This window comes from Colletotrichum higginsianum, chromosome 9 (genome assembly GCF_001672515.1).
Source record: "Colletotrichum higginsianum IMI 349063 chromosome 9, whole genome shotgun sequence".
NCBI lineage: Eukaryota > Fungi > Ascomycota > Sordariomycetes > Glomerellales > Glomerellaceae > Colletotrichum > Colletotrichum higginsianum.
The window spans coordinates 1,853,476-1,865,290 of NC_030961.1; the positions used below are offsets into that span (position 1 = coordinate 1,853,476).

Sequence of the window (11,815 nt, forward strand, 5' to 3'; positions counted from 1 at the left end):
GCCCACCCGGTATAGAGTGTATGCGCCAGACGGTTTCCTGCACCCCCCTCCTCCCGCGTCATTATCGACTGTTGACTGTTGCCGTCTTGGCCCCTGTTACACCCCCAGCTGATAACGCAACAGCAGCAGCAGAGCAGACAAGAGCAAGATCATACAGCCCAAGCATGACGCCTTTTTGCCCTGTGTCCCGCAGGCTCAGCAGCTTAGGACGAATGCCAACTCCGGACCAGCGCACTGCCCCGCTTCTTTGCTCTATTTTAGCTCCACACCAAGGCAAATTGTGTTTTTACACCCCTCACTCGCACCATCTGCACCATTTACACCATTGCTCCTGCCCCCCCTTCTCTTCCCTTCCCCTTCCACGGACCACACCCACACGCCCACACACCACCATACATAGCACAAAATATCGGTCGCCTTTGACGCAGAAAATTTTCAGAGAATATCACACGCCAGCGTCTGCTGGAAGGCTCCCCCCACCAGCACCACCAGCACCCCCGTCAGTTGTACGTACCCTTTCCCTTCCCTTCCCTTCCCTTTCCCTTCCCTTCCCTTCCCTTCCCCTTCCCTCCCCTCCAAAATCTCTCTTCCAATCTGCTCTGCCAATCTTACCCATCTGCTCTGCTCAGCTCCCTCCCACCCCCCTCCAACACGCCATCGCGCTGCAGGGCATGAGAACACACTGTCGAGTGGGGTCCCTCGCTCAGCCCATCCAGCGGCCCAGTGCCATCCTTGCTGTCCCTCTGCCCTCCATCTCCACCCCGGACCTGCACACTAGCGGCCACTTCCTGCCCTTGTGCTTGTGTGTGCATGTTTGTGTGGTGGATGCTGGGCTTCCTCGCTCTCTGCCTGCAGACCCAAGTACCCTCTCGCCCACTTAACCTGCCCCCAGTACCTTTGCACCACGGAAAGGCGTGCTCCTCCTGGTGGGCAGGCTGTGCTTCGAGGAAAGATACATATGAGCCGACCTCCTTCCACACCTCGATCCACCTGTCGTTCTCCCATCATTCGACTTCACTCATCTTCTCTCCGGCACTTGTTCGTGGTTCACTCTCTTGCCTGTGGCTTCCAGTCCTGTTCTACTTAATGACTGCAACCCGTCCAACTCTTTAACCACATTGTTCACTCCGCCCACTGCTACACCAACAACTCATCTGCACCCATATCTCTCTTCCTCACTCTCTTGTCTGCTTCAGACGGGAACGACGCCAGTCTACTGAACAACACCAACAACAACCACCCTTCTTCACACAGCACAATGTCCGGCTTTGACCTCTGGACCCACGAGTTTTGCCTCGGCTGCGACAAGCAGACTGACGGCACCGCCTACTGCTCCGAATCCTGCCGCCTTGCCGACTTTGAGAAGACGTCGACGCCCAGCTCGGTTGCCAGCTCACCCGGCCTCAACGCCCCGTCTTACCCTTGGGGATCGAGGCAACAAGCCAACAACTTGTACCTCTCGCCCGCCTACGACTTTACCAACGCTCAGCCGTACGGTAGCACGCCCGTCAGACAACCCTACTTGTCCTCGCCGAGGACGACATCGACCCGCCGCACCCTGACTTCGTCGAGCTCGAACTCGAGCCTCTGCTCGATGCAGAGCACCACTTCCTCCAACACGGAAGCCAGCCATCTGTCAGAAAAGGCCAAGAGGGAACTGCAGGCATACGCAGTGTCGTTCGAGCAAGCCCGGCTCCAGCGCCGACGATCAGCTTGAGCTAACTCCGCTCACGACCTTTTTCGATACAATCAACTGTTCCGAACAACCAAAAAAAAACCGAAAAAATTATACCCTTGGTCACTCGACGAGCGACACTCTTTTCTTCTTCCTTTCCACTACAGCACAGCACGCAACTCAGTCCACTCGATGCATCATCGGCATACCAACACTTCTTTTTTGTTTCATTTCCCTTGAGTCGACTTGCTGTAACAAAACGGGCATTACATCGGAGTATTGCATTATACAAAAAAGTTTGGGTCAACAACGGGGAGTACTTGGCTTAGCAGAACAGCTGCTTCATATCGCACGAGGGCGCAACAATGGGGTTCACCGGGATTGTACTACGGCACTGGGTTCTATTGTCAGGTGGTTCACACGGGCATCGGGGTATCAAGAGGATACACCCTCTCTGGCTTCATCACATTACGACATGGGATTTTACGTGAAGCTCGTCATGGGAGAGCGCGCGGAAGGGGCTCGGACTTTGACGGAGGCGTTGGGTGGGGAAAGGAAGGACCCCGACATCAGATGGTAACATGACCTCCAGGGACGGCATGGACATAAGAATAGGCAGTACCAATTTGACGGATGAGCTGGGCAGCAGGGGCATAAATTCCAGCGCAAGGTGGAGTGAAAGAGGGATTAGCACCAGAATGAGACGGTGAAGAATAAAGAAAAAAAAATCCATTCCCACTCGCAAGACGTTGCCCACCAAAACAAAACAAACCAAAAGCGTGAGAAAAAAACTGCATGTTTCCGAGGGTGTTGAGGCTGGGATGACTCTCATCGACGATGACTCTGCTGTGACTCCTACAAAACATGTAACAACACAAGCCAGCACAAGCAGCATCCACTTTCTGGAGTCTTCGCGACGGACCCGTGGGTCTACGGGAAAAAGGCGTCATAGTGCCGGAGGGTTGACAATTCTCCATAGCGCGCATCTGGGCCCCTTCCTTGCGAAGAAGGCAGGCGAAAAGTAATAAAAAACAATAAGAAAATTCACAAGGCCAGGATCCCCCACCCAGGTGATTACTCGGAACTTACCAAACACACACACACTGGCCGGAGGGGACAAGTGGACGGGGCGGGGTCGGACGCAGCGGCTGATCAGTGGTTTTTCCCTTTCCTTTCCGGTTCCTTTTTATTTTTATTTTTCCACTCCTTTCCTTTCCAGGCATCTGACAACGACTCTTTTGCCCACGTTGGCGGCCAGGGGGTGGGAGGGGCAAGGGAGTGAGGGGAGGATCCAGTTCGTCGGCCCAACGCAAGGACAATCTTCAATCCTAGGAACAGGAAAAAAGTTTGACGAGGCAAAAGGGGCAAGGCAAAGAAGGCGAGGAGAGATGACGGCATTAGAGACTATGAGCAGTTTCGTGGTGCGCATGGCCGTGCAGTGCATTTGGATGCGGACTCTGTGGACAACCAGAGCGATGCGTCGCATTATTGCATTATGGGAAGTGTACTCTGTAAAACAAATGAAAATCAAATGGTGCACCTTCGTGTGTTTATGTGTTAGTCATCGGCGTGCCGGGAAATCAATCTTCGGTGCAACCCATCACCTATGCAGCAGCTGCTACTTCTCCCCTCTCAACGAAGACGCAATAGGCCTTGCCTTCTTGCCCATTAGAGTATGTAAAAAGTAAGCGAACAAAATACAGATTGGATTGAGGGTATCGACAGCGTGCACACCTTTTGCTTTGCAATCTCTCTCTCGTGCCAGAATACTCCGTCTCGCTTCTCCGACCGGGTATGGCCATGTCTCCGAGCACCGCCAGGCGCCAGCAATCCAAAATCCGACGTTGCCCAAACCAAACAGGCCAGGAAGGAAGCCCACACGCCGTCCCCTTACCCATTCCCCGCCAAACATGCCCGGGTACCCAGGTAGGTACGGGTACCCATCGTCGCTATATTTTCCTCACCCCTTCCGGTCCTGATCCCGGGCAAGGGACCCGTATACAGTGGCTTCCCTGAGCTACCTGGTTCTGGTGTACGGATTCGGTACGATACGTTGAAGCCGCCCACCTGTCGACCATGACGTGAGCCGCGCGAGAAAACATGCCATCTCGAGGCCCCATCGTCCTCTGACGCAGGGCACCACAAGCCTCAAGGGAGTCGGGATTGCCAATTCAAACCCTTTCTTCCCTCATCAGATCCGCGATCCACACGGACGCATCTCTGACATCTCTCAGCCGAGGACCCCTCTTTTCATGTGTGGTGCGGTGCGGTGCATCTCGGTTACAACCGCAATTTGACGATTCTTTCGTCGACGACCCCCCCAAACCGCCATAATCCACGCACAGCTACGGGTGGATGGACAGGTTAGGTTGGAAGGGAGGTATACGTGTACTGTATTCATACTCTGGCGGGCAGACGATGGTCACACCATCAGCGACCGTTCTCCCGTCGTGCGGGAAATTCGGTGGCTCGAAGCTGCCTCAATCACAGCCCTGGGGATATTTCCCTCCAAGGGGCGGGCGGCAGAAGCCTAGACTGAACCGTGGTATCGAGGGTGGCCCGAACGCCAATCACCGCACTGGCACCTCGGCGCACTCAGTTGTGCACTTCGGTTCGCTTCACCACAACGAGGCAGCCGCTATTGGCAAGCGCCCGATGGCACGACGTGCAAGCGTGGGCTGCGCTGCGCGGAAAGCCCAGCCCAGTCGAGATGGCGGGCCTGCGTGGCGGCCTGCGTGGCGGCCCGTTGGAAGTGAGAGAGATAGATAGATGGTGGTGGTGTCGTGGGTGGGATCCCAGCGCTGTGGCAGGGCAATTCAGAACTTCAGGAGTCTCGTCTCGCCTTCTGTAGCCCGCCAGATTCGGGCCAGACGGGCGCCCTCGCCGCTTTCAGCCCGGCCTCGAATTGCCTCGAACGACGCGTGTTGCGGGAAAACCCGCACCCTCCGACCTTCGCCATCTTGCCTAGTTTGCCCAACTCTATTCAGACCATTCTGCAGGCCAGGCCGATTGTATCACTGGCTGCGACAAGAGCCTCTCAGTCAGCGTCAGATAATGCCTCACCATCTCGACCGTCGGACATGCGGACCGCGTCCGTACCTCTCATCTGCGGCTTACACGCCTCCCTCACTCGCCTTCCTCAGTGTGCAATACCTTGTACGTGAGCCAACAAGACAACGGCTTCCCCTCGGGACCGACCATATTGAGCCACGGTGTTGGCAACATCTCGTTCGATGATCAATGCCCCCCCCCCCCCCCGTCGTGCTCGGGCACTGGAGGAGGGAGTGGCCGCAGACATAACCGTCAAAACAAGCCATGCGTTTTGATCCCTTCCTTGCTTGAGGTTGGACGGAGACAGGGGTTCCCCCCACGCCCTGGGCCAGCCTCTGGAATACCTTCTTCATCTCCCTTCCTTCCAAAGGTCTAAGTTGCAACGGATCGATCGATGCATGCATGGTGTGTTTGCGCGCCCGGTCTCGGTGGCCCGTTCTTGTTTGTTATGTCCGCTCTGAGCTCTGGTTGTTTTGCTCTGTTTTGAATTTCGGGCAAGAGACAATAACAAACTAAACAGCAATTTTTTTAAAAAAAAATTTGTTATACGCCCTGCTGTTTTTCCTCTTCACAACTGGACCATTCGATGGCTGGTCCAACGCCCGCCTGGCGCCGCCAACATGGTTCGGGAGCTGGTCTAGTCGAGCCACTGCTGCAGCTGTTGGCCTATAGAGCCACCTCACGACTGAGTTGTGCACCAATTGATTGCGCAAGACGTGTGTTGGTTGGATGGTCGACATGGAATCATCTCACCCGTCGGTCGTTATTGACATTGGTTGACATTGACCATTTTGCCGTCCAACCACATAACGGGTGCTGCGGTAACAGTGCTCTCCTGCAACGAAGCAGGGGCCGTCTCACGCATTCCCATCAACCAAGGCAGTCTTGAGACAATGGACAGGCCATCTCTCGGACAGACGCAAGCCCGAATGCTGGGCGTGGCGTGGCCAGGCTCACGTAATACGACTTCTCCTTGAACCACCGCAAGCCGACGATGACGTCAATCTCTGTTCCCTACGGACACCGGTTTCATCTTTCCCAACTAGTCCGGGAAGAAAAAGAAAGGGACGACAAGAAGGAGACGAAAAAGATGAAAAAGATGGGGGAAAAAGGCAGCACGGCATCCCAGGTCCCTGGGCATGTTCACTGCGCTGGCCCGTGGCACGGCACCGGTCGGATGCTTCGCGTGCAGGCATCATCAGCAGAAACGCTGACAGGAACAGCAGCGAACCGACCCGGTGTCCCAGGTTGTCAGCCTGCCGTCTGGGCCACGGCCATGAGCCCTGAGGCAGACTTATGCCGTGCCTTCATCCTGTGTCCAGCAAGGAACATCTTTGGAGCAACGGTACATTCCACGAACGCATGTCCTCCTGGGAGTTCCGAACCGGGTAAGCTCCCGGAAGAAAGAAAATAAAAAAAATAAAAAGGTTTCGAGGTTTGCTGGCATGGCAAACCGCTCAAACAACGGACCATCCCCCCTTCGTCCTCGAACCCCCCCCCCCAAAGCTCCAATGCCGCGCCGCAAGAACACCGGGAAGTGAGCAACTGCCGCGGATGCGTTGCCAGCGTTGGGAGGGTACCAGTCGCGGCTGGACACGACCGACGGCACGACGTCGAATCCTGGGCGGCTACTGTTCCACCATTTTCGGCTGGCATTAGTTGATATGAGAGGCCGAATCACACGCACGCGTCGTGTACTATATTATCCGGCAAAAAAGGTGGCACAGAACGCATCACCGACGCATCGCACTCCGGGGCCGGTTAACCATTTACCAATCGCGGAGTTGCCTCGAGAACATGAAGCATATTTGTTACTCTTGAATCCCATGGTATTTTGATCCGCTGCCTTGGACCGCTCTAAGAGTCGAGATGGGCAGCAGCATCTTTGCTCAACCCGACACAGGCCATGGCGTTTTGTTGAGGACTGACAATCCCAATACATATTCACACTGACCACCTCGGCCTCTGGTTTCATCCGCTCAGGATTCACTGGCCCGACGATTGTTCGATGCTGGGGTGGAACCGTGGCCCTCTTCCTTGCTTCCCCCCCCTCTTTTCCTTTCCATTTCACAAAGACACCTCATGTGTGAAAGGATACTCATTCCATCTGCCATTCTATGTATCCCGCGCGGCCCGCTTGTTGGGAAGCAGGGAGCGGGCCACAGGGCTAAGAAATTTGTCGTCTCCTTTCTTCCCAGATGATGCCCAACATGGGCTGCTTATACCGTCCGTGAGCCGTATGATCTGATAATTTTTTGGGGGGCTTTTTTTTTTTTCTTCCCTCGCCTACGGTCTTGGGACGGAGCCATCAGTGGATGCTGTGGACATACCAAGGGAGGAAAGGCCTTTTTTTCCTTCTTTTTCCCCTTTTCTTTCTCCGCCCCTTCCACTTCTCGGGGTTTTCATTCATTGCTTTTCCGATGTCCGTCATTCATGCTGGCGACGTATCACTCTGGCATATGCAATTTCTCCCCACGCTTTGGGGAGCTCGACTCCTCTCGGGCTGACGGGCGTGGACCTTGCCAGCCTCACCGGTTATGAGGTTGTGGACCCGTGAAAATTCTCGAAGCGGAGGGTTCTTTCTCCCTTCCTCACTCTGTCTCTCTGGCTCGCGGTAGCTGGGACAAGACAGTTTTTCCGGTACGCCTGCGTTCTCCCGTCGAGAGCGTCCGTTAACGCCCTCCAGCCTTCTAGTGGGACCTGCAAGAGGCTTGCGTTGTCGGGCAGGGTCACATCAGCGTTGCGGGCCGAGCAGGTTAGGTCTTCGGGTCACCACTAACACCACCGGGTGTCTTGCCGGTGAGCTAGGCATACGGGCATTCCAGAGCCCTTCTCCCACCCACCCACCCCTGGGCCGGTGTGCACGCTCGGCATTAAGCATTCGTAAAGGGATTTCCCATACAGAGGATACTGTCTTGGGGGGGAGGGGGGGGGGGGGGCGGCAAGACACACGAGCCGAACGCGGCACTTTAGCGGCCTGAAACTTGGCCTGCCTCTGAGTGGTGAGATACCGCCGGTCGTGTGTGAATGTTCGCCAATGCACCCCAAGAGGAAGTTTTTTTCGTAGACATTGGCGTGAGCTGGGGTGGGAGGGGGGTGTACCTGCTACATAGTTACTGCACAGCACTTGTTCGCACGCCCCGAGCTCAGTGGATTGTTGGTCGGGTGGGATGTCCCGTTGAATGGAGCAGGCCGAGGGCTGGGGGGGGATTGCTCTTCTGTGCTGGCGTGTGTGGATCACGGGGAAGCTCTCCCGGGCATGGGGTGATGGTGCTGTTTCTCTCTCCCCCCCCCCCCCCCCCCCCCCCCCCGGTGCACACATCTTGTTGCAAGCAGCACCTCATTCACTCACGACAAGACCGTTGGTCATTGTTTTGCTGTGCCTGTGCCTGGATGGATCGGGTTCCAACTATGGTTATCACCAACGAGTACTCTGTAGAAGGTACAGCTCGTGTGACGGGGGTCGCCAGGCGGCATTGGTGCAGCAAACGTAAGCCGGACGGTCTTGACCATACCACGGTAAATGGCGGACCAAGGGGGCGGCTGCTCTCTCGCGCTGTCTGCATCACGAATTTCGTGAGACGTTCGCCCCCTGGCTCGACGGGGGCAGCAGGAGTGTATTTTGATTTGAGTAATCTCGCCTCAGGCCGCTGGTGAGAGGGAGAGAGAGAGAGAGAGAGAGAAAGCCTTGCTTGCTCGCTACGCGGGCACCCCCCTCTATTGCGTACAGCACGACGTATGTTGCACTTCCCTTGCGGATACTCGTGGATGTATCAAGAGCCCGCCTGGCTGTCTTATGCGGCCGAGTGATCGGTATGCGGCCCTGCCGGCTTATCGGATAACAAGGCTGAGTTTGACTCTGACGGGAGAGACATTTGCACAATGGCGGGAGAATGCACCGGCATGGCCGTTGTGGATGACGGGTTCATGGGGAATGCAAATAATACCGAGGAGGAGGAGCTTAGGAGGACCCATCCAGCTGGATCGAGACATAAGAATCATGTAAAGAGAGAGGGGGGGGACGAATGAATGGTGCGGGGCCTCCCATGTTCCTGCTGGGCGCCGGTCTCTGTGAAGATCAAGGGGTTTGTGTGCATTTTTCCCCAGGTATGTGACCAGTAACCATAGGAGAAGGGGAGGGCAAGCCCAGTGAATGCCATCAAGTTTTAGATGTCGACTGTGAAGAGAAAGGGGTGGACGATCCCATCCGTCCCCATGGCACTACTGACTGGTGGTTCTGTGGTTCTGTGGTTCTGCATAGGCGGGCTTGTCAATGACGGGGATACACAAGTAAATATGAAAAACACGGTCGGAAACAACGTATAAGTGTCATACCTAGCACCGAACACGCAATGGAACTGTCAATGACGGACTCGGCTGAGACACACATGCCCGAATCAGGGGGGGGAGGAGGGGAAAAAAAACTCCCCGCAATGAAGGAAGAGACAATACAATAGGAACAGGAAAAGTGCAGTACAGTAAGAAAAGGAAAACAAGAAGAAGAAAGGTACAGTGCACTCACTCTCTGAAGTGAAGGAGATCATTAAAAAAAAAAAACCGATACAGGAAAATACTAATGGAGGGGCGGATAGGCGGGATAGGACAGGGTTCACGGAGCTGTCAACGCGGGATGCCGCGGCGCTGGGACCATGGGCCTGAGCCCAGAGCCTAGCCCCTGGTCTTTTTCGGGGAAGTGCAACTCACAGCGCAGGTAGTGAGTGTAATGTACAAGGGGGGGTGGGTTTTCTCTCCTTTTTTGCTTTTTTTTTTTGCTCTCCCTCATGTGAATCCGTGACTCTTACCATTCCTTTTTGTCTTTTTTCTCTTTCCTTTTCTCCTATCCACTTTTCTTGCTTCGAGGTCCTCGAGGTATCCCTTCTTGACTTTCTCGCTTAGCTTCATCGAGCGATACTCGGCGACCCGAGAGTTTCCAGCTTTTTATTCATTTATTTCGGGACGTGGAATCCACTTCGCCTCCGGTCTCCGGCTGGCGTTCCCCGTCCAGGCACATTCACCACTAGCATCGTGTGTTTGTGCCTTGGCAGGCCCCGGTCGGCCAGAGTCTCTCTGGTTTGAGGTTGACTCATCGTTTACAGTCCCCCGACCCCACTCGTGTCGAGAACCATCTCCGAGTGACTGAGACTCCTTCGTCAAGCGTATGTCATTGTCTCAGTCGAGGCTGTGCAATGTTCGTTTTCCCACCCGCTCGAGGGCATAAACCACTCACTCACTCACCTGCCCAGGGACCACTGGGACCAGCAGCACAAACAACGTCGCAAAAGCAATATTCATCGCTATGCAACTCTCTCAACGAGAAACATGACGCCGGCAGGAGCAAACCGACAGCCATTCCAAGGGAGTCCCAGACCGAGGGCAATCCGAGCCAAGCTCCGTTTTGGCAGGCCGCACGCGGCCGAGACCTCTTGTTTCACCGTCCGCCGGACCCTTTTGCCCGTGCTGTGATCCATCATGACCGAAGAATAGGTGTGGTAATCCGGTCCAAGACGGCACGTCACTGCATTGCGTTATGTCGATGTCGTGCAATATCTGCCAGACCGCCGTCCATCTCTGGACTCTTTGTGCACAGCCCGCTGAAACACACATCGATTCCGAGTGCATCTTTGTGTTGTCATCGTCTCCTCCCATGTTGCGATGCGTACCTGGATGGCGTGGGAGCACAGGTGGGTTGTCCCTCACGCCCGGGTGGGACGGTGGGGGGGGCGGAAGACCTAGACCCTTCGTTCCAGCCGTGCCAGAGTCGTCCGTTTACTGCCTCTGCTTCTCGTAACGAGGGTTCCATTCATTGCGAGGCAAATGTTGTACTGGATATACGATGTACGCTTGATGTCCCCAGGATGGCTCCATCGCGATGTTGTGCGACCGAAACCCCTCCCCTCCAGATCCATCTGCTGCGTCACCGTTTCTCCGTGAATCCCCCCGATACAGGAGGATGTACTCGGCATAGCTTCTTCTGTGGGAACCGAGAGTCTGGACCTTTCGACCATGGCCCTGAAACGACGGATGCTTGCTTTGCTAAGCTCGATCGATGGTCATGGAATTGCGGGTCCATAAAGAGTCTAGATGCTTCACAGGGCTGGAGCAGCAACCGCAACAACAACAACAACTGGGGACCGAAAACCGGAAACCGGAAACAAGTTTGGCAACTAGTGGGTTCTTGTTTGCGACGCGCGCGCCCCTTCTCCCCAGTCCGTCGAATGAATTCCCGGTGACTCTCCCGGGTCCATATTTCCTCACGGCCTGACGGGCTACGGCCTCTCTTGTCGAGCGGGCGCTGTTGTGGTCGGTCCCTTGGATGCGCTGTTCTGGATCGCCGCCGCAGACCGGGGAGAGCCGGCGAGCACAGGCGATTGGGAGGACCGCGGCGGACCACCAACCACCCGGCCGCCGCTCCGAGGGGTGTGTTTCGCAGCTGGTGTGTTCATAGCATTTTACTGGACCCACACACAGATGCAAGCATGTCCTAATCCTCACCCCTCCCCCATTTTGATAGAAAGACACCTTTTGTGCAATCGCACTGCTTTTGCACCGCCTTCGCACACATCTTGTTGCTGGTGCAGGCTTCGTGGAGGAATCATCCTGGGCCCATTCCGCTAAGCAAGAAACCTGCTCGCGATGCCCTCCGGCCAACCCACCCACCCACCTAGTATCCGTACTTGCCTACCGAGTGCAACCGCTAGCTCTCCCCAGGATTCTGGGGCATTCGGAGCAGGGCGGCCTCGAAACGAGCGACGTAGCTGGGGCCGCTGGTGGACGGTGTTTTATTAGTGCTGGGGCCGGCGCCGACCGTGCTGCGAGAGGGATGGAGGACACGGCCGGTCGATCGGTCATCCTGTTCAGACACGTCAAAGGGCTAAGAGGGACTTCGTCAGACAGGCGGCGCTGCTGCCCAAGGCCGGTAGCGTGGTCGATCTTCTCCAGGCACACGCGAAAGCAGAAAAAAAAAAAGAGGAAAAAAAAAAGAAAGGAGGGCCTTGCTTGCCTTCGATCCGGGGGGGTCTTTTTTCGATCTGACAAGGCGCAGTCCGGCGATCTGCTGTCAAGGGGGGGTGATGGAGAGGGGCCTCATGA

At 55.7% G+C, this 11,815-nt stretch overlaps 3 protein-coding genes across 3 annotated transcripts; 2 read left to right on the plus strand and 1 right to left on the minus strand.

The window, feature by feature from the left end:
• Positions 1 to 1,258: 1,258 nt before the first annotated feature.
• On the plus strand, positions 1,259 to 1,717 carry CH63R_12798 (uncharacterized protein; the record flags this gene model as incomplete). Its single annotated transcript, XM_018307772.1, has 1 exon — positions 1,259 to 1,717. One exon carries the CDS (start codon positions 1,259 to 1,261, stop codon positions 1,715 to 1,717), a length of 459 nt encoding a protein of 152 aa, XP_018152189.1.
• Positions 1,718 to 4,093: 2,376 nt separating this feature from the next.
• Positions 4,094 to 4,444, plus strand: CH63R_12799 (uncharacterized protein; the record flags this gene model as incomplete). The annotated part of the gene is made up of 1 exon (XM_018307773.1): positions 4,094 to 4,444. One exon carries the CDS (start codon positions 4,094 to 4,096, stop codon positions 4,442 to 4,444), a length of 351 nt encoding a protein of 116 aa, XP_018152190.1.
• Positions 4,445 to 6,705: 2,261 nt separating this feature from the next.
• On the minus strand, positions 6,706 to 7,132 carry CH63R_12800 (uncharacterized protein; the record flags this gene model as incomplete). Its single annotated transcript, XM_018307774.1, has 2 exons — positions 6,706 to 6,941; positions 7,057 to 7,132. 2 exons carry the CDS (start codon positions 7,130 to 7,132, stop codon positions 6,706 to 6,708), a joined length of 312 nt encoding a protein of 103 aa, XP_018152191.1.
• Positions 7,133 to 11,815: the final 4,683 nt, after the last annotated feature.